The 23,369-nt window shown below is 42.4% G+C and overlaps 1 protein-coding gene across 1 annotated transcript in view; it reads left to right on the forward strand.

Annotated features, from left to right (window-relative positions):
* The first annotated feature begins 306 nt into the window (after positions 1-306).
* mims2 (mitochondrial inner membrane scaffold 2) overlaps positions 307-23,369 on the forward strand; it is a 58,759-nt gene continuing 35,696 nt past the window's right edge. Inside the window, exon 1 of the mRNA XM_080205021.1 lies at positions 307-654. Within this exon, the coding sequence (XP_080061147.1) occupies positions 442-654 (213 nt within the window). The 5' untranslated portion in view covers positions 307-441. The remainder of the gene's footprint in view (positions 655-23,369) is intronic.

A 23,369-nucleotide genomic window follows, 5' to 3' on the forward strand; every position in this document is an offset into this window, starting at 1 on the left:
CTATGAGGGGCATGCTTTGTCTAGCACATAAAAGACACTACTTTTCACTGTATACTAATACACGTGACCATAATAAATCAAATCAAATGCCTTTCAGTCTCAAATAGACAGCAAAAAGACAGTAACTTTGAGCACATTTGTTATTTCTATCTGTTTTTTCTTGTTGTTTGTGCCTGGCTGGCAGTTTGCGATCTCATGCTGGGCTAGGACTATAAGCGTGTGCAGGATCGCGGGTGTCAATCAGCAGAGGTGCTGGCCAATGGGATAGCGAGAGGGAGGGGTTGGTGTGAAACTGACAACAGCTGAATCACGAGGAGTGCACAGACAGCAGGAGTGAGGATCAGTGTGAAAGCAGTGCTCTATTCCTGGCTGAGAGAAGGCAGGAGAACATTGCTGCTCAGAAGTGGGGACAGACGGAGAAGGAACACAGCCCCCCTGCAAATGCTCTCACCCTTTCTCCAGCAGTCCAGGCAAGGCTGCGTCTTGCTGCTGCTGCACGGATGCCTCGGGAGAGGAGCCAGCCGCGCCTGCCGGCTCGCAACAGCTGTCAGGACGGGAGCCCGCACCGGCGGAGGGGACCGCAGCTTCGGGGAGCCGGTTCGGGAGCGGTGGCCGGACCGCCGCCGCCTCGGCGCCTTAAGAGGGCAGTGCACGGTGAGCGAAGCGCTGACGGTCACACCGCACCACATTCAGTCACACTCACTCATTCACAGTTATTTACACATTCACACTTACAACATACACACAATATACGATACTGATTTACAAAACATATAAACTCACACAATACTCATTCACACTTGCAACGTACTCACAACACGTTCATACTTACAGCGTACTCAATCCTGGCAACACAACAAAACAGGAGGGGTAGAAACAACTCCTTGTTTGCTTGACATGTGAACCTGCGAAGGGTAGAAAGTTAATGTTTGTGTTAAACGTTAACAGCTGGTCATTTTTATTTTCTTTGATGGAGAGGGGGGCCAAAAGAAGAAAAAGTCAAATCTCTTCCCTCCCAATAATTTTCAGCCTATATGGATTTTCCTTTACTCCAGCTACAGCTATTTCTTTAACCAAAAAGTGTTTTTTTTAAAAAAAACAACAACGGCTGGAGAAGAGCCCTGGGAAAATGGTACAGCTGACTTTTGGTAAGCGATACTTAAGAGTTGTCAGCTATGGCCCGGCTGGTCAGGGAGGTTGAGCGGATTGGGAAGAGGATGAGAAGTAAAACCCCGAGGACATCTCCAGCAGCCTATAAGTGAAGATTACCCTAAGGGAGGGTGGAGAATGCTTTCCAGATTTGGGACCACGTTTAAGGTGTGGCTTAGTTTACTGTGTTTCCTTCTTCGAAAGCAGAGTATAAACTGTTTGTAATGGGGATTGGGGGCTGGTAGAGAAAACAAATGTTAAAATTGCAACGAAATCCTTGATTACTTTTCTAATTTGCTGGAAAATGATGCAGAATTAATAGAGTATTACAGTTTTGACATCCAGGATTGTGTTTTTTTTTAATACAAGATCATCTGAAGTCACCATTTGCTTTATGTTGAAAAGAATGTCTGCAGTGCATAAAAAAAATTATATACTTTGCATTGGTTACTTGCAACAGGAAAGTGAGGTGTATTTTCTTGGCAAATTGCACTCCAATCTGTATGAAACTTTGCAACAACAGCCTAGTGCTTGTCCTGTTTATGGTGGAAACATTGTGCTTTTAGAGAGAGATAGGCTTATTGGAAACATTCAAGGCCCTGGAGGTTTGTAAATGACAGGATACGAAGGGAGCATTGACTGAACAAAATGGTAATGAAGTCTATCACTGAGAGATGACAGATGGAACATATAACCAGAGTAAGTGAGAACAGACTGATGAAGATTGTTATCTCATTATATGTAAAATGACCAAGGGCGAGGTTATGAAAACGCTGGTTTGTATTATGAGGTTTAAGAGTCCATTTGTTTTAATTGTATGGAAACTGAACGGTTCAGCCCTGATAGAGGGGATTGATGTGATTTATTTGGCAATCTGAAGGCAAAAAAATCCATAAACCTTGGCTTGAGATAAGAATCAAATGATTTGGTGTGGTTGCCAATTTTACTGTTTCATGATGTGATAGCAGTGATCACACGGAATACTGACTGCAGAATTTCAAATGAGGTTCATGGATAAGATCACAGGGAATAGGAATCATCATAGAATCCCTTCAGTGCAGAAGGAGGTCACTCGACTGAGTCTACACTGACCACGATCCCACCTAGGCTTTGTTCTCATAACCCCACATATTTATCCTGCCTAGGGTCAATTTAGAATTGCCAATCCACCTAACCCACACATCTTTGGACTAGGGGAGGAAGTCAGAGCACCCAGAGGAAACCCACTCAGATACAGGAGATTGTGCAAATTCCACACAGACAGTGACTTGAGGCTGTAATTGAACTGGAGCAGAGGTAATCTTGTGTATAGTCTGTCAAAGCTGCTCCTCTATTTCGTACAGTCATGGCTAATCTTTGGTTTGGACCTGTATTTTGTATTCAGTAGTAAAAACAGAAAATGATGGATAACTTCAGCAGTATCTGCAGAGAGAGAAAGACAATGAACATTTTGAGTTTATCCAGCACTTGTTTTATTTTGGGTTTTCCAGCATCTGCTGGAAATAAAAGCATTTGCAACCCTTTGGAGTCAAATTCCAAAGATTCACAAAGTGAAGATATGTTTCTTCAATCCTAAACGATCATCTTATTATCCTAAGATTGTGCCCCTGTGTTCTGGATTCCCTAACCAGAGAAAACAACCTCTTGGGCTCTCTCCTACCAAACCCTTTCAGAATCTTGTATGTTGCATAATAACCCAGAAATAACTTGATACAAGTTCTTGATTTGAACTAATTCATCTCAACACAGACTGTTCCCAGTTAATGTCTAACCAGAATGTTTTCAGGCATGAAACAGTAGTACGGTAGATCCAAAACAATTCAGACTAAAGTACTGAATCAATTACAGCTTTTAATATAATATAAAACAAATTTGCAATCAGTTTATCAATTTACTATAAAAGGAGTATCTTAAGGTTATTCAATAACTGTATATTTGTATTATGTACTCTAAAAGACAAAAAACAACAATGACTCACAGGCATTAAAACTGTAGGAGAAAGAAATAAAATCATGTTCCATTGAGTCACAATAAATTACTTATCACATTTTGTTTTGGGATGGGGGCATTCAAGTGCTTACGCTTAATTGTGGAAAATCATAGCCATTGTGGGATTGCAGACACTGGTAATGCCACAGATACCACTTGAGTTAGCACTGTGAAAAGTGGGGGGGTGTGAGAGAGAGAACCTTTACATGAGCTGGTCCATGTGAATCACGATGAGGAATGAAACATCTGCTTGAAACGACAAACAAAACATACCACCCCTTTAAATTGAGAACAAACTGAAAACTGTATCCAGTATTAAATGGTAGTAGAAGAAGCCCATAGTGGTAGAATAAGTAATTTAGAAATAGTAAAGTTGTGTCGGATGGATTGGTCAGTACTGACAGCAGAATAGATTAGAGATTTGTATTGTAGTTAAGTGGTCTGAATGGATAGATCTAATAATAAGCTAAGTTGACATATTACTAAAGCCACACATATTAACTTGACCAGTTGCTTGAGGAATGAATCCAATAATTGAATCTATTAATATTATTTTTCATGAACTAGTGCTGCAGTGATCACAATATTTTGAATATTTCCAATTATGCAAGGCATAATGTATACAATTTTATCATCTGTTATGCTGTTACTAAATGGCAATGCTATGCCCTGGATTCCAAATAAAAATTAATTTAACGAGTCTTTCCTTTTTTCAAATTGTTGGGAAGGAGTTTTAAGCCTGATTATACTCTGTACTCACTCATGTCACTCCCACCTTTCAGTGTCTTTTGTGTTGGAAGTCATGAATTAAGTAACTGAAGCGTCTAGTTCCATGTGAAACTCATGGTCCATGAAATTGATCTCCCTTGTCACATGAGAATTATGGCTCTGGGGGAGGTAATTTAAAGAGAAATGATTAGTCAGCTGTGATGTGCTTAATCTTGGTGACTGATGATTGGTGGATAAAACAGGATGAAGTGTTCCGGGTCAAAACGCATAGCTTTGGATGGAGCAGATTCCGTAAATTTATGTTTGCAGGTTTCTTGAGGCTAAATACATCGTGTGCGCATCAGCAAACGAGGAGCTTCCATCAACTGCTGCCCTTTGTCAGTTAGGGTCATACTGGGAATGCTGTAGTTGGCTTCACTGTCAGTGGGCTAGGCAGGACAGAGATATGGCCAAGGTTCTGGTTCCTGATTACTATTTATTAATTCTCGGCCACCCTGCCTGCTTCTAACTATGTATACAGATGTCAGATTTGGACAAGATTGTGTTCACTGTATGGTGATGCAGCATAACACATTTTACAGAAAACTGGTGCCTTTGGACAAGATGGCAACATGGTGCTGTTGATGAAACATCCTTTCCATATGTCATTGTTCCCAGGAGAAGAAGATAAAATCAAATCTTGTCTGTATATTTACAACTACTGGACCATAATGAAAATCAATAACCACCTATCACAGCAGCAAGCTATAACATTTGTCTGAATTTTTTTTCCTTGACTTGCCTAAACAACTCTAATTATTTCAAGATAAAACCATATGCAGTTCTATGTATTTACATTAACCAGTCTGAAATAAAAGACATAGTGAGGGTTATTTCGCTTGAGAAACAAGTGCATATTGTTGAAGCAAAAATTATAAAGAGCTTTGCAATACAGTTATAGTTATTTAGCTACAGTAAACCTAGCAGATCCTTCAGACATTGCTCATGCTAAAGAAATGTGTGTACTATTTTATAGTTACAAGTTTTGGCATCTACATAGCCTTTCCTAAATGACCTGCTTTGAGAACTTGGAGTAAATGGCTACTTTGAGAAAAGTTTTGTTTTGCTAACATTTGTGTGCATCAGTTAAAAGCATTAACTTTAGTTAAGCTGCCAAATAAAATATCTTATTAAGCATGCAAAAACATGTGCAACAGTTTTATAGATATGTTTCACAACATGATTAAACCTATAATTAAAGCAAAATACAATTTTGGGCCTATATTTGAGGGGGAGACAGTGATGGATAATTTTCTTTCCCTACGCTTCTACATTACAAGAGTGTAGTTGTAAATCATTGGCTGTTAAGTGTTTTGGGATCTCTGGTGTAATGAAAGACTTTATACAAATTCAAGTCTCTTTCTTCACCTACAACTTTATCATCCAAATCATTTATGCAGCAAATATTGTGTAATCCATTTGTTTGATACATTGAAGGGTAGATGAAGTGATTGTATAGTTTGGTAAAAATTTGGCACATTTGTTCAGAAGTAAGATGTTCAGCCATTGCTTAGTGCCTTAAGTTCTGAGTCAGAAGGTCATGAATTCAAAGTGCGTTCAAGAAGCTTGAGCACACAAACAAGACTAACACTCCAATGCTACTCTGTCGGAGTGGAAAATGAGGCCCTGACTGTCGATTGGGTACTGGGGCCTCAGCTTTTTACCATTTATATAGATGATCTGGAGGAAGGAACCGAGTGTAGGGTGTTGAAATTTGCTGATGACACCAAGATTGGGGGAACGGCAAATTGTGCGGAGGGTGTGGAGAGTCTGCAGAAGGATCTAGATAGGCTGGGCGAATGGGCCAGGAAATGGCAAATGGAATTTAATGTTGGCAAGTGTGAGGTGGTCCACTATGGTAGGAAGGACTATTACTTACGTGGCGAAAAACTGCGGCAGGCGACAGTGCAGAGGGACCTCGGGGTCCTTGTGCATGAGTCGCAAAAACCCAACTTGCAGGTGCAGCAGGTGGTCAGGAAGGCGAATGGGATGCTGGCCTTCATAGCGAGGGGGATTGGATATAAAAGTAGGGAGATCTTGCTGCAGCTGTATAGGGCATTGGTGAGGCCGCAGCTGGAGTACTGTGTGCAGTTTTGGGCGCCACACCTGCGCAAAGATATTTTGGCCTTGGAGGGAGTGCAGAGGAGGTTTACTAGGCTGATACCGGAGTTGAGGGGGTTGAGCTATGAGGAGAGGCTGAATAAACTAGGCTTGTACTCGTTAGAGTTTAGAAGAATGAGGGGAGATCTCATTGAGACGTATAAGATGATGAATGGGATGGATAGGATAGAAGAGGTGGAGAGACTCTTCCCGCTCAAAAAAGACAGTAGGACTAGGGGGCACAGCCTCAAGATAAAGGGGGGGCGGTTTAGAACGGAGTTGAGGAGGAACTTCTTCACTCAAAGGGTGGTGAATCTCTGGAATTCTCTGCCCGTTGAAGTGGTGGAGGCTGCCTCGCTAAATATTTTTAAGACGCGGGTTGATGGGTTTTTGATAAGAGAGGGGATTAAAGGTTATGGGGAGAGGGCGGGAAAGTGGAACTGAGCCATGACAGATCAGCCATGATCTTATTGAATGGCGGGGCAGGCTCGAAGGGCTAGATGGCCTACTCCTGCTCCTATTTCTTATGTTCTTATGATTTGGCTTCTTCTTCATGGCTCCAAAATGAAAAGAGTGGGGGAGTTCTGCCTGTAGGATGCTGGCCAAAATTTATCCCTCGACCAGATTCATCAATGAAACACCTCTGATCATTCATCGCTTTGCTGTTTTATTTGGAACTTGCTGTGTGTGAATTGCCTGCTGTATTTCCCTATGTTGCAATAGTGGCTTCACATTTTTAAACATTGACTGCATTGGATGTAATGTGTGTTGGGATGTCCTGAGGTCATGGAATGCAATATTTGGATGCAAGTTATTCTTGAGGTTTCTGCACATCAGGAAGAGACTTTCCTGTAATAAAATTACTGTAAAAATCAGGCAGTTGCACAATGGAGCAGCATCAGTTGACATGGAATTGGGCTGAAGACAGTGCTGAAGCATGCATGCATTTAAATCTTCAAAGTTAGTGCACAATGGAGACTAAAGGCATGGTTGGGCGGGATTAATTTGCGTGCTGTAGGTGATCCAGTTGTAGCTACAAGTGCTAACTGAATTTGTTATATTTATAATCCATGTAATGAGTCATTTGAGTTAATTTATATTAAATTCATTTTTGGGAACCACTGGTTGGGCCAGCATTTATTGACCATCTCTAACTGCCCTCCATTTCAGAGGGTATTTGAGAGTCAGCCACATTGCTTTTAGTCTGGATTCGCGTGTTGGCCTGAACGAATGAAGATGGCAAAGGACATTAGTGAACCGGATGGGTTTTTACGACAATGGTTCCATTGTTGTTGCTAGGCTTTTTAATTTATTGAATTCAAATATTATCACCTGGCATGATGGAATTTGAACCCTGGTCCCCAGGTCTTCCCCTGGGTCTCTGAATTATACCAACAGTACCACTGCGCAGGGCTAATGTTTATCCCTGAACCAACATCACTTTCAAAATAGATTTAGCTCAAGGATATGGTGGTTTGTGGGATCTTGCTGTGTGGAAATTGCATTGCAGAATCCTTCACTGGGCATTCCCAGTCTGTGTGGACCGGGAGTGCTGTTATCAGACTGACCAAACAGCCAATTGCATTTTAGGATTTTCATTCCCCTCTCACCCAAAAGGAAGTTTAAAAAGCACTAACACAAACATTTTTTAACATAACAAATTGAAGAATGGGAAAGGCAGGTGGGGTGAAGGTAAAAGCTGAAATATTCTGGGAAAGCCTTTGCAATTTTTTTGATTAAGCACTGCATTTTTAAATGTACAAATGTAAAATTTAATTTTCAATTCCCTTCTGTTGCTCGTTAGATTTGTCTAACCATGTCAGTGTTAAACTTAGTTACAGTTGTTTGAACAAGCTGCAGTTTTTCTTTGAGGTTTGCAACAGTGATGTGGTAGCAGGGAAATTGCATTTTTACTGATAGTGGCTGTGGGGATGGGAGGGCTACAGTGCAGCATGTGTTTAAAGTCTTAGTGTATTTATTAGTGTCACAAGTAGGCTCACATTAACACTGCAGTGAAGTTACTGTGAAAATCCCCTAGGTGCCGCAATCTGGCACCTACTTGGGTACACAGAGAATTTAGCATGGTCAGTGCACCAAACTAGCACATCTTTCGGATTGAGGGGAAACCGGACCACCTGGAGAAAACCCATGCAGACATGGGGAGAACATGCAGACTCCACTCAGACAGTGACCCAAAATCAAACCCAGGCCCCTGGCACTGTGAGGCAGCAGTGATGGACTAGAAATTTGTGATTTGAAGTTCTGGTCAGTTTTGGTGAGGTAATGATGATAAAATGCTGACAGCTCACTTCAGCGTAAAAGTCAACTCCATGGCTTTTGGCCAAAGAAAAATGGCCTCAAAAATCTGATTTTTACATAATCTTTTTAAATAGAGCATCGTAATACTTTTTAATTTGAGGTGAAGAATCTAGTGCCTTCAGTAGCCAGAGCAGTAATGCTGACACGCAATGACTGTGTCTGTCATTATATGGGTAGTATAAGTAGCAAATCAAATAGACGTATTACCAGAGAATAGCGTCAGCAGCACGTTGTGCGGTCTGACCTTGAGCTCAATATGAACAGTTCATCCTTAGCTTTTATGAAGTGCATCTACTTCTATGCCATCCAACATCTAACCAGTCCTGCTGGATGGTTACAAGCATGCACTTTCTTGCATTTGTACATCTGGCAAACTGATGGCAGGTCCTTCACATCAGCTGTATAAATACAGTCATCTGATTTATTTTTAGGTTAAATAAGCAGTGCAGATGGATTTCTCTGCATCTTTGTGTCAGTTTCTGATTGCCTTTACAGATGTGGAAATGCTGGCGTTGGACTAGGGTAAACACAGTAAGCAGTCTCTCAACATCAGGTTAAAGTCCAACAGGTTTATTTGGTAGTAGAATGCAGAGTCGCTGAGCAGAGACTGATAGCCAAGTTCCACACATATGAGGACGGCCTCAACCGGGATCTTGGGTTTATGCCACACTATCTGTAACCCCCACTACTTGCCTGTGTGTGCAAAATCTTACTAACCGTGTCCTGGCTGGAGACAATACACATCTCTTTTTAACCTGTGCTTAACCCTCTCTCCACTCACATTGTCTGTACCTAATAAGACTTGATTAGCTGTAAAGACTCGTATTCCAACCATTATTTTGTAAATTGAGTTTGTGTCTTTATATGCCCTGTTTGTGAACACAAGTCCCACTCACCTGATGAAAGGGCAGCACTCCGAAAGCTAGTGACTTGTGCTACTAAATAAACCCGTTGGAGTTTAACTTGGTGTTGTGGCACTTCTTACTGTACCTTTACAGACCCAGTGATGCTATTTGCAATGCAGAACATCTTTGGAATGCTTTAATTTTGTTTTACACAATGTATGAAAGAGGAGTTCTTACTCCTAACTTTTTAAAGCAGGGCATCCCAGTAATGATGGCAGCCGCTGTGCTTGTTTGCAAAGCTGAAATGATGATTGCTCATCAAGACAAAGTTGCACCAGAGAAGTGTTGAGGCAAGATTTAATACATGACTGGCATGAACTGCAAGGAATAGAGAAGTCTTGCTACGTGAAGGAATTTCCAGACTTTTAACTTTACCTATTAAGAGTTTTAGTTTGTCACTGTAATCCTGAATTGGCTGGAAAACCAGGAAGTAAAATCATGCAAGTGCAGAGTCATGGGTGTGGTTATAAACCAGCCTTTCAGGAATGCTTTGCGTTGCAAATACCAAAGCTGGGTTTTAAGGCTCAATCAGAAACAGATACGAGCTGGCTGTTTGTGGAAACATGAAACATTTGAACAGTTTTGACAACAGATCACGTCAGGCACCATCATGTAGGAGCTTAAATAAAATGCTGCGCATCAAAAAAAACGTCAAGATTGCTCATTGGACATCAAAAGGGAATTAGATTATTATCTAAAAGGACAAATGCACGAATTAAGGTTGAAGACATTCCAATGGCACTAACTTGTTTGCTCGTTTGGAGAGCCAGTGCAGATATGATGGGCTTTAGCACGAACAGTTCTGTGATAAGTGATCCAATAGAATCATAGAGTCTCTTCACTGTAGAGACTCTTTCAGCCCATCAAGTCTGCACTAACTCTCTCTCGAATTCTTTGCAAGGTCCCATCCCCGTAACCCCACGCATTTTACCATGGCCAATCCACCTAACTTAATGGGTGGCACGATGGTTAGCACTGCTACTTCATGGCACCAGAGACCTGTGTTCAACACCCAGCTTGGGTCACTGTCTGTGTGGAATTTGCACGTTCTCCCCATGTCTGCGCAGGTTTTCTCCAGATGCCCTGGTTTCCTCCCACATTTCTGAAAGAATGCTGGTTAGATGCATATTCCTGAACAGGTGCCGGAGTGTGGCGACTCGGGGAATTTCACAGTAACTTCATTGATGATGGACGAACATCGATGAGGACCTTGACACCATTAGTCATTTTAAGGCTGGTTTCGGTGTGTCTGAAGATGACTGATCAGGCCAATTCGGACATCGAATGTCCTGGCACATATTGGACAGACTTGTGTAGGCACTGTAGTTATTGCACTAATGGCTCAGGACATGCGCGGCTCAGGACATGCGCAGCTCGCGCCTAAGTTGTGCTTCAGCAATACACCTTGCTTCGTAAGCTTGACAGCCTTTGTGGATAAGGCAGTGCCACGTAGGGCGGTTTTGCACCAGTGTTTTCCCAGGTGGTCGTGTCAATGTCAAGCAGCTTCATGGAGGCTTTGAGTGTGTCTTTGAAATGTTTCTTCTGCCCTCCATGGGAGCATCTTCCAGCAGAGAGTTCCGCAAAAAGGAGCTGCTTGAGTATGCGTTCATCTGACATACGGATGATATGACCTGCCCACCAGGTCTGCACTCCACAGCAGTGTGTGGACTGATGGTAGACTTGCTCTAGAGAAAACTTCAGTGTCTGGGACTTTGTAAGAACATAAGAAGTAGGAGCAGGAGTAGACCATCCAGCCCTTCGAGCTTGCCCCGCCATTCAATAAGATCACGGCTGATCTGAAGTGGATCAAGACTTTGTCTTGCCATCTGACGCGTAATATTCTGTGAAGGCAAATCATGTGGAAATGATTGAGCTGAATTGTATGCCTTCGATACACAGTCCATGTTTCACAGGCACACAGGAGGGTAGTGAGTACTGTGGCACTGTAGACCCAGTTTTGTTGCTGGGCTGATTCCTCGATTGTTCCCATACAGTGGAGTGCAGTCTACCGAAAGCAGAACTTGCCTTTCCTATTCTGCAGTTAACTTCTGTATCAATAGTCACTACTTGGGAGAGGGTGCTGCCAAGATAAGTGAACTGGTCCACTGCCTGTAGTTTCCGCCCTTTTAATTGTGATTATGGGTTCTTTGTACGGTGCATGAGGAGCAGGCTGGTGCACGACTTCGGTCTTTTTAACGTTGATGGTGAGTCCAAAGTTGTCACAAGCCGTGGAAAATTTGTCCATACTGACTTGCATCTCTGGATCTGAGCCAGCGTACAGGGCTTGGTCATTGGCAAAGAGGAAGTCTCTCAGAACAGTCTGTTCCACTTTGGTAATAGCTAGAAATCTCCTCGGGTTGAAGAACTTCCCATCCACTCTGTACTTGAGGCTGATTCCAGCAACACTGTCCTGGAAGGTATCATTCAGCATGGCAGTAAACATCATGCTGAACAGTGTGGGTGCGAGCACACAGCCCTGTTTGACGCCATTGGTGATTGGGAATGCCTCGGAGGATTCTCTGCCATCCAGTACTCTGGCCATCATGGAACTAGCGTAGCATCTGAATGAATTTTTAGGGGGGCAGCTGAACTTTGACATGATCCTCCACAAGCCTTGTCGGCTTAGAGTGTCAAAGGCTTTCACGAGGTCAACAAAGGTTGTGTAGAGCTCGCGATTCTGCTCCTGACACTTCTCCTGAAGTTGATGTGCAGCAACAGTCATGTCAGTAGTCCCACGACCTTTGCAGAAGCCACACTGACTCTGGAAGCAGGCCCAGCTCTAGATGAACAACCAGACGATTTAGCAGGACTCGAGGGTTTTTCCTGTGATGGAGAGCAGCGAGATTCCTCGGTGGTTGTCGCATACTTACCGATTGCCCTTCCTCTTGTAGAGGTGTATGATGGAAGCAGCTTTAAGTTCCTGAGGAATGAATCCTTGCTTCCAAAAGGACTGGAACAACTTAGTGAGCTTCTCGATAAGTACAGGACCAGCAGCTTTATAGATCTGTGGATATGGCATCTGCCCCTGGGGCTTTGCCACTGGATAGCTGGCTGACAGCTTTCATAAGATCATAAGAACATAAGAAATAGGAGCAGGAGTAGGCCATCCAGCCCTTCGAGCCTGCCCCGCCATTCAATAAGACCATGGCTGATCTGTCGCTGCTCAGTTCCACTTTCCCGCCCTCTCCCCATAACCCTTAATCCCCTCTATTATCAAAAACCCATCAACCCGCGTCTTAAAAATATTTAGCGAGGCAGCCTCCACCACTTCAACGGGCAGAGAATTCCAGAGATTCACCACCCTTTGAGTGAAGAAGTTCCTCCTCAACTCCGTTCTAAACCGCCCCCCCCCTTTATCTTGAGGCTGTGCCCCCTAGTCCTACTGTCTTTTTTGAGTGGGAAGAGTCTTTCCACCTCTATCCTATCCATCCCATTCATCATCTTATACATCTCAATGAGATCTCCCCTCATTCTTCTAAACTCTAACGAGTACAAGCCTAGTTTATTCAGCCCCTCCTCATAGCTCAACCCCCTCAACTCCGGTATCAGCCTAGTAAACCTCCTCTGCACTCCCTCCAAGGCCAAAATATCTTTGCGCAGGTGCGGCACCCAAAACTGCACACAGTACTCCAGCTGTGGCCTCACCAATGCCCTATACAGCTGCAGCAAGACCTCCCTACTTTTATATTCAATCCCCCTCGCTATGAAGGCCAGCATCCCATTTGCCTTCTTGACCACCTGCTGCACCTGCAAGCTGGGTTTTTGCGACTCATGCACAAGGACCCCGAGGTCCCTCTGCACCGTCGCCTGCTGCAGTTTTTCGCCCCGTAAGTAATAGTCCTTCCTACCAAAGTGGACCACCTCACACTTTCGTGACTTCATTGCAGTGTTAATGTAAGCCTTATTTGTGACCAATAAATAAACTTTAACCTGTACATCTTTGGACTCAGAATAAAGACCTGATAGGCCAGAACTATACAATTTTTAGTTCTGTTTTACATTAAACATGACTCCCTCATCCATTGATGTTGATGTCCTTGTCATTTGAATCCCTTATTTAATTCAAAAGGCACAATAAATAGTGTTTTTCAAAACTCTGTTCCCAAACTTCTTGCTGACCTCAGTGGCCTTGTGCTTATGTTTGCAAAGCCTGCACCTTCCTTTATCATTTATTGCATTAAAAAGCTTGCTATCCCATGCAGATTACCAGTCTGCTATCCTGCATTACAGATGATATTAATTAAATGTGTAGGAATAACTTTAATAAATAGTAGAAAGTACTGCGTGCAGTACTTTCTTTCAAATTTCAAAAACAATTTGGAGTCAGTGAAACTGCTGACTTGTTTCTGAATGGACATAAAATTGTCCCTGATTATTTACTTCTGACTTCAGCATGATCGTGGGATTAGTATCCCTGAATGCAGTGGTCGATTTGTGAGTTACTCTAGAGACTATTAGAGGCTGATAATTGAATAAACTTGAATGCAGTAGCATTGACTCAATCTCTGAGTATCACAATGTGCAGTGACAGGTATAATTTACCCTGGGGACATCTATACTGGGTGTTGATTAGATGCTTTTAGTGCTAAAACATGCCTGAATTTAACCAGTACTACTGCATACCTCAAAGCTGTCAGTGCCATCTTTCTAAAATAGAGGGTGTATATATATTTTGTGGAAAATTTCACTAGTTTCCAAATGGGGATACACACGATGACTGACTTAATCGCTAATGTTATGGTGTCATAAATTAAGTTGTCATCTTAAGTTCAAACTAATGAACATTTTTCAAAATTTCATATGCCTGACTTTAAACCAGTGTGACACACTGAGCAGTTTTGGATCATGCAACTTCAGATAATTAATTGGCCTGAATGATTGTGCCTTAGTTATCTTTTAAAATTTAAGACCGTATTTTCTGCTAGGAAAATAAATTATTTACTGTTATTTTCTTTTAAACAGTCTGCCTCCAATCACATATGCATCATCTGTTCCATGAGGTAATTTGACCATATGGAACAGATGAAGCCTATTTGATTAGACTACACTTACTGTTTGTGCCATTGTTAGATCTGTCAGATACTGTTGCTAAAAGCCACTGAGCTGTTGCTGGGGTGAGAAAGAGACACCAGCAATAACAGTGAACCTGGGAATTGGAAATTTCAGTCATGGGGATAGATGAAGACAGTTGGCCTTGTTTCCCCCTCGAGGTGGGGGGGACATTTTGGGTGAGATTACTCAAGTTTTTGAGATCATGAAGGCAGCTAATAAAAAAAATCTTCACAGTGGTGGAGTTGAATACCTGTGACGTGAGCTGAAAGTCGCTGATCAGATTAGATATTGCAAGCCACGTTTTCACCCAAAAATTGTGGCATTCGTTGCTCAGACATTCAACAGACAGCATAACAATTTTGTCCATTGAATCCGTTTGGAGGAGTGGAAAGGGAGAAGAGGGGTAGCTCACAGGTAAATTGGGAATGTTGAGGCGGCGGGTAGGTAAGTCAGGCTGCACCATTAAACAGGGATATGCTTATTGAAGCTAATAGCTTTGATTCTTTTTAAAATGAATGCTCTCTAGATTTGATTTAAAAGGGAACGTTTGAAAATTCTTCGATTTGATTCGGAATGTGCAGCGATGCCTTGATTATCCGTGGGAAAGAATAGTGTGAACCAGTATTTGTTTCAGAGCGTGGGTGTCCCGGTGGTATGGCACAAAAGCTGTGAGATAAGTATGAAGGTTTGGCATTGCTCTTACAATGAAATGTTTCATTGGGAAAAGGTTGCTGATAAGCCTGTGAGCAGAGGATGGCTGCCTTTAACACTCGCCTAATACAAATAGAAGCTGGTTGGTGCTAAAAGGAGCAAATTCAGCTTGCTGGCTGGGACGTGTGGTAAGTCTGCATATGTGGGCATGGGAAGATATTGTGGGTATGTGACATGAGGAATGTGTGGCATGTAATATCTAGGCGTGGGAAGGTTTGGCAATGTGTGGGATGAGGGGAAGTTTTGAGTCGACAGACTAGCTAATAGATAAATGTATTACCTGCTGATCTGTCACCTAGAGTAGTGGTGGGGAGAGGGCGTCACGTGAGGACGTTAACAGCCAGAGTTAGAGACTTTAAGTTCGGTGCACAAAAAAAAATTGCACTGTTCCAGGTGAACTTCTGTGGTAACAAGGTAGCGCAGCTGCATTTCACCTAGGTCTTTGTTGTGGTTTTCTGTTGTGGTTATTGCGTCACTTACTAAAACTGTCTGGCTGTCTCTAAGATTGAAACCATGATAATAACACTGGCAAAGCATTGTTTCACTTTTGGCCTTCTAATGTTGAGTTCTTGCCTCCCCTCGGTGTATTTTTCAGCTGGCTGTCAATGTGAAATAAAGAAAATCCCCAACTCAACAATGTGTTTTTAATCATTCTTGATTTGTACTGAATTATTGCTAATTACCTGGGAATTTTTTTAACGGTTAAATATATTTACAAGTAGTTTAAACCTGATTGGAGAAGGAGAAAGTGGACCTGAATATGCCTTGGGGGAAAAACTGAAATGCTAAAAAACATTCTAAATAATCAAATAAGTTTCAAATTTCAAGGCACAGCTATTCTTCTTCTGTCTATTGAGCTAAAGTTGATGTTGAACTGTGTGGATCAAAAATAGCAATGTATCATGTATTCAGAGATCAAAGTTTTAAACAATAATGGGCTGTTTGGTGCTCTACAGTATGTTACTAATCACATTGAACTGAGTTAGGACTGGAGGCCGATTGATCTGAAGAGCAATGCTGATCCAATTCAGGGCTTTGAAAGATGCAAATTGAGAAACCGTTTGCTTAGAAGCCACAGGAGATGATTGTTTGCTGAAAGAGAGCAGTTGAGGGGAATGCGCTTATGTTGTTCTTGTGTGGTCTGTGATCTGTCTAAGAGCAGCATCTGGTCTTTCAATGGTGGTTGTGGGAGTGATGCCCTGCCCTTCTCCTTTACACCAGTAACTAGTTCCAACACTACTTTTAAAGCATTAAACTGCAGAATTATTTTGACCTTTTTATGTCCTGAAGCATTAACTATCTAAATTATTTCCTTTTTTTTAGAGCATTGAATTCTATTTCTTTAATCATTGCTGAATAATTAAGAAAATATTGACTCTTTATTTATCCATGCAGTGACTTTTATATCTTCTTCAATTTTGCCTTTTTAACTGTTGATCTTGTATTTCTGGGTACCTCCAAATATGCTTCCCCCACCCCCCCCGGCATCTCCCTGATTATCATTCTGGCTGCTATGCCTCAACTTGAGGGCTGGAATTCTCTCCGTAATCTGCACCTTTCGTCCTTTCGAAGACACACCTTAAAGCCCACCCCTTTGGTCCCAGTTTTGCCCATTATTTCCTGTAATTCAGTGTCAAGTTGATGAAGATCCTATGAAGTGTTTTGAGGTATTTTACTAAATTACAGATGCTATGCAAACGCAAGTTGCTTTGTTGCCTATTTCCTCTTGATTTACATAACTAGGTTTGTGTTTTTTTTTGTCCAATTGTATGCTCTTGAAGCTGGATCTGGTGAGGACATACTGATAATTTATAAGAGTCATTTAGCACAAAAGGCTTTTTGCCACAGCCCAATACCCCCCACCACCACTGGCTGTCCCATCAAATGCTACATCGCATTCCCCATTGAACTTAGTAGTGGAGCCATCGACCTGTATTCACTGACTCACTCCTACTTATGTGACCAGTGTATACACAAATTTTAGTTATCTTAATGTAACTTTACTTGTTTTGTGGAGGAGGCCTAATGATTCCAAGTTTAAAGCCTGCTCCTGCTGCCACAGATAAGTCACATTTCTAAAATTATATTTGCTGTCTGGTTTTTGTGTGGGGGAATTTTATCTTCCCACATTCATAATTCCAATGTGCTTACTGCTTTTAAAAGTTTTTTTTTTCTGGTGCACAGTAACTCAATTTTTTTTAAAAAAATTATCTTGTGGTTGAGTGTCGCTTGCATCTGTTGTTGGCAGTGGCTGTGAGAACTGATAAGTTTGTTTAGTGGTTTCCAGTAGAATTTTACAACAAAATAAAGAAGCAAGCAGGACAGCATTGAAGCTGCATTATGAAGGTGGCTTACATCTGCCCAAGCTTTTGGTAGTGGAAAAGTTTATGATGTCTGTTCAAAACTATACTATACAGCAGCGGAAAAATCAAATAAGTGAAACTGAGTTAAGGAGGAGCTACAGAGTTTTCTATTTATTTCAGATGAGGTCTCACAATTGCTTTCTGTAGAATGATATTGTGCAGAAGGAGGTAGCTCTTTGAAAATATTACACAGCTGGTGATGCAATGGTAATGTCACTGGACTAGTAATCCAGAGGCCCAGACATGAATTCAGAACCCATCATGACAGCTAGCAGAACTTAAATTCAACTAAAATTTAAACAAGAAATTGAAAGCCAGGCTCATTAATTGTAGTAATTAAATTATTGGTAATTGTAATCAAAAGATCTCATTCGTTCATGTTTTTTGGGGAGACAAATCTGGCATACTTATCTGGTCTGACCTACAAGTGACTCGAGAGCTACTGTAATTAACTCTTAGATGGCCTAGTGAACCACTCAGTTGAAGGGCAATGGGCACATCTCATGAAATAAATAAAAATCTAATTAGTTTAATTGTCGAGTTCTGTCTCCATTAGCCCTGCACTTTTCCTTTCTTGAAGTACATATCCAATCTTCTTTTGGAAGTTAATGAATCTGATTTCTGATTCAGCACTCTTTCTTCCAGTGCATGCCACGTCGTAACTCATTGACATTCAAAAATAAATATTACTTTCCCTCTAAATTTTCCGATTGCTTTGAAATAATGTCCTTTTTACTAGTGAGTTCCCACCAGTAACAGTTTCCCTTTAATTATTCTGACAAAATCCTTCATAATTTTAATATTTCTATTAAATCCCCCAACTTAACCTTCTTGGCTTTAATAAGAACAATCCCAATTTTCCTAGCCTTTTTACAGTTGCTTTTGTCATCCAGCAACTGTAGAAGCAGCTCTTCCTGCATGGCATTATGGAGCGAGGAGGGTCATTAGGGAATAGTATTAATCATTGCACAAGTGTCATCTCAAGTAGTTTTTTTTAGCTAAACTCTGCGGAACCGTGGCACACTGGTTAGCACTGCTCCCTCATAGTGATAGGGACACTAGTTTGATTCCAGCCCAAGGTGAGGGTGTGGAGTTCTCCTGTGTATGAGTGGGTTTCCTCTGGTTGCTCCAGTTGCCTCCCACAGTCCAAAGATGCAGAGGTTAGGTGGATTGGCAATCGTAAATGCGCAGGGTTGCAAAGATAGGGCAGGGGTTGACCTGGGTAAGATGCTCTTTCAAAGAGTCAGTGCAGACTTGATGGGAAGAGTGGCTTCTTTCTACATTGTATTTCAGAGGAGATAAAACAAAATTTAACATTGAGCTACATGAGGGACAGATGACAGAATATTTGATTAAAGAGGCCAGTTTTAAGGAAAGTCTTAAAGAGAGATAGAGATGCTTAGGCTTAAGGGAGGGAATTCCAGAGCATGGGACCTGGGCAGCTTAAAATATGGCCATCAATGATGGAGCAATTAAAATAGGGCATGTGCAAGTTCTCTCAGCCTTGGGAGATCAGGGCTGGCCCAGAGAGATCTGGAAGGCCAGCAATCAGGTTGGGGTGGGGGCTGGGGGGAATCAGTAATCCAGCAATGGGGCTGACCAGCAATCGGGAACCAGAAGTATTAGAGGGTTATAGGGTGGAGTAGAATGCCTGAATATGTAGGGGTGAGACCATGGAATTAAAGAAAGGAATTTAAAAAATTGAGGCATCTATAGGTCAGCAAACATGGGCTGATAACAGAACAAAACTTCAATTGGGATACAAGCGGCAGAGTTCTGAATGAGCTGATCCTTATATAGGAAGGGAGGTAGAAAACAGTCCAGGAGAACGTGGAATAGTCAAATATCGATACATCGAATTAGGCATGAACGAGGATCTCTGAAGCAGGGGTGAGTTGAGTGATGTCACTTAGGGGAAAGTAGGCACTCTTTGTAATGGAGTAAATATGTGAATGGAAGTTTGCTTAGGGTCAGGTACAGCAACAGGACTGCTAACTGTCTGTTCCATTGCAGGCAGTTTCCATTGGAATTGATATATAGGAGATGGGGTTTGTGGCGGAGACGAAAATCAATGGCTTCAGTGTGTAGTTGGAGGAAATACAGGCATGCGTACAATAATACCCAACTAACAAGGACTCCCCTGGATTGATGCTATTAATTAGTGGGTCCATGTTCTCCTACAAGGGTGGCAGTGGTTAGTGCTGCTGCCTCACAGCTTTAGGGATCTGGGTTCAATTCCCAGCTTGGGTCACCATGCGGAGTCTGCATGTTCTCCCCAAGTCTGCGTGGATTTCCTCCAGGTTCTCCAGTTTCTTCCCACAATCTGAAAGACATGCTAAATTCTCCCTCAGTGTACCCAAACAGGTGCTGAAGTGTGGTGACTAGGGGGATTTTCAGAGTAACTTCATTGCAGTGTTAATGTAAGCCTACTTGTGACACTATTAATAAACTTTAATCAATCCTCTGACAACTTCTTTCTTTTTTTCTGGGATATGGGTATCACTGGCATTTGTTGTCCATCCTTCCTTGCCCTTGTGGTTTAATCAGCGTTTTCAGTTAAAAATCAACCAGGTTGCTGTGGGTCAGTATGCATTTAGGCCAAACCAGGTAAGGGTGGCAGATTTTCATCCCTAAAGAGCATTAGTGAATCAGTCGGTTTTTACAACAAGTGGTGATAGTTACGGTCACTCTTAGTAAGATCAAGGGGGCGATTCACCAAGCCTGTTGCAGTGCAATGGGCCAGGAGGTATAAGCAGAAGCCATTTAACGGCCTACCCGCTGGGTGTTGCAGCCTCCAGGCGTCTCCGGGGGCAGGATTTCTATAGCCGTCTTGTCTCATTGGGATAGTGGGGGTCAGGGTGATCGGGTTGGCCTGGAGAGGTCCAGAAGACCAGTGGTTGGGTTTGGGGGTTGGGGGGTAGTGGGTTTAGTAAGCCAGCGATTTGGGAGGCTGGCAGTATGGGGCTACTACACATGTGCTGATCCCTGCTCTGACAGATTGCTCATGTGTAATGGCCGCTCAGTGGGGCCCCTTCCCATCAGCCTCTTGGCAGGAAGAAGCCTCCACCCCCAGATTTTCAATGTGATTCATGTTAGGGCTCTCTGCAGTGCTCAGTGTGGGAGATTCATTTTGAAAACCCCACAGGAGTTATTTCAATGCTTAGAATCTTTTTGGGAGAATTGCCCCCCACCCCCGCCTCCCCACCTCCAACTTTCAATTTCAGATTTATTAATTGAATTTAAATTCCATTAGTGGCCGAGCAGAGATTTGAACTCGTGACCCCTAGAGCTTGGGACCTTTGGATTATGTGCCCTGTGATATTACTACTTCCGTCTCCCCTTGTAATCACAGATGAAACTGGTGGACTCTGCTAGCACAATAGATACTCAACAATCTTTAATGATGGTTTAATTATTGGAATATGGCAGTTGATGCTTCCAGGTATTTTTGGTCTTGAGAGACAGTAGTGAGAACATGCATTTATATATTGCATTAACATAGAAAAATACTCCGAGCCATTTTCCTCATGACTGTGTAGAACCTCTAGTGGGTCTATCCTTCTGGTAGGATAGTGCATCCCCAGGGCTGGCAATGGTGGTGTCTGGTCTGAAGGGTATGTCAGACTGTTGCTCGATTTGGTCTGGGACAACTTACCCAAATCTGCTATAGATGTTAGTGAGGAGGACTTTGTAAGGTTGGCTGCACTTGTGTGTACCTTGTCATGTTTAGTGCCTAGGTTGATGCCAAATAACCCATCCAGTTTTATTCTGGTTAAACCTTTCTGTAGTGGCTTGATGCAAGTGAATAGCCTGCTATGCCACTTCAGAGAGCAGTGAAGTGTCAACTACATTGCTGTAGTTCTAGGGTTGCATGTAGGCCAGACTGGGTAACAATGGCACGCTTCCTTCCCTGAAGGAGATGAATGGACCAACTATGTTTTTTACACCTATCTGGAAGAATCATAAAAATTTATAGCATGAATGAATGGAGGTCCTTTGAACTGTTGAACCCATGCCAGCTCTCTGAAAGATCCATTCAGTATATGTTACAATCCCAGCTGATATTGGACAAGTCAGATTCCAGAGTGTAACCTTGCTTTGTAGACCCTAATTGTTTAAGAAACATTGGAGTTCAGGTACCGAGTATGTTCACAAGAGTCTGTCAGTGCACTTTTAACATAGAATAAAACATTCATTTAACAAGAAGAATAAACTATATTACACTACTAGACACAAAGGTCAGCACTAACACCAGAAAAAATGCTTCAAGCTCCAATTATTCCTTTTATCCCAGCAATGCCCTTATACTCACAATGCCACTGAAGATTTACCACTATCTTAACACCACAGTTTTTTGCTTGAGCTAGTCCACTTACAAACAGCGCTTTCTCTGGTGGAGTTTTAAGCTTTCACTAAATGTGTTTTCCATAGCTGGTATCTGTCCCTGGGATAGCCAAAAAAAAGGATCCAAACTCACTGTCACTTCAGTTGCAAAGCTAACACATCAGTTCCCTCAACTCACTTTCCCAGCAATTTTGAAAGATTTCTTATGAGAGAACTCAGAATTTCTGCCTCCAATCTCTAACATGTTGACACTGCCTGCCTGCTTTTCTGCCTTTCCCTGTGTCCTCCTGTGCCTGTATGTAGGCGATACTACAGTTTTTTCCACTTGTTTTTCCGCTCCCCCCCTCCCCCGCAAAAATCATTAAACTATTAACTCCTTTGTAACGCTTCTCCTCACTTCTAAAACCTCATTCAAAATGCATGTATCACAGAATCACTGCACTACAGAAAAAGGCCATTAGGCCCATTGATTCTGCACCAACCTTTTGACAGATTATCTCATCCAGGCCCTCTCCCCTGCCCTGTCTCTGTAACCCCACACATTTCCCATGGCTAACCTACACATCTTGGGACACCAGGGAAATTTAGGATGGCCAGTCATCATAGCTCATAGATCACAGAACCCTGTAGTGCAGAAAGAGGCCCTTCAGCCCATCGAGTCTGTACTGAACACAATTCCACCCTGGCCCTACCCCCATATCCCTACATATTATACCCAGTAACCCCCTCTAACCTACGCATCCCTGGACACTAAGGGACAATTTCTTAGCATGGCCAATCAACCTAACCCACACATCTTTGGACTGTGGGAGGAAACTGGAGCACCTGGAGGAAACCCACGCAGACATGAGGAGAACGTGCAGACTCCACACAGTCACCCAAGGCCGGAATTGAACCCGGGTCCCTGGCACTGAGGTGGCAGTGCTAACCATTCTGCCACTGTGCCACACCATGTGTAAATATTGGCACAGACTTATCAGTACAAAGTTCAAAAACACCCTAAATGAAACTAGAACCATGTTTCACTTTTCTTAACACAATGAATTAAACTTGTATATTGTTTCCAACGCTAACCCCACTGTAGCTAACTTTGTATTCTAGGTATATTTAATAAACTCAATTTAAATTCCTCAGCTGCTGTGGTGGAATTATAAGCTCGTTTTGTCGACCATTAGACCAGGGCTCAGGATTACTAACTCAGTAATGTAAGTACTATGTTGCCGTACACACTCGTAAAACAAGTGCAAAATGCTGGCAATCTGAAAATTCCGGAAACACTCGGGCAACATCTGTAGAAAGAGAACTGGAGCTCATGTTTCCGATTGGCCTTTCATCTGAACTCGCTGTTTGTTTCCAGCATTTTCTACTTTTACCTTGTACGGGAAGAATGGTCCTGACTGGACCAGTGTGTGTACATTTCTCATTAGTTGAAAACGGTTAATGATCTGAAACTTCCATCAGTTCTCTTATTTATTCGTTGGTCCAGGGATATGATTCTCAGTTTGGGCTTTATAAAATAAGAGCTTGTGAGAGGTCCTGGGTTCAAATCCTGTTTTCAGCCCTTAGAGAGCGCTACTTCTGTGGCACAGTAGTAAGCACTGCTGCCTCAAAGCGCCAGGTACCCAGGTTCAATTCCAGCCTCGGGTCACTGCCTGTGTGGTGTTTGCAC

The sequence above is a fragment of the Carcharhinus amblyrhynchos genome, chromosome 16 (assembly GCF_965287045.1).
Source record: "Carcharhinus amblyrhynchos chromosome 16, sCarAmb.v2.hapA, whole genome shotgun sequence".
In the NCBI taxonomy this organism is placed as follows: Eukaryota; Metazoa; Chordata; class Chondrichthyes; order Carcharhiniformes; family Carcharhinidae; genus Carcharhinus; species Carcharhinus amblyrhynchos.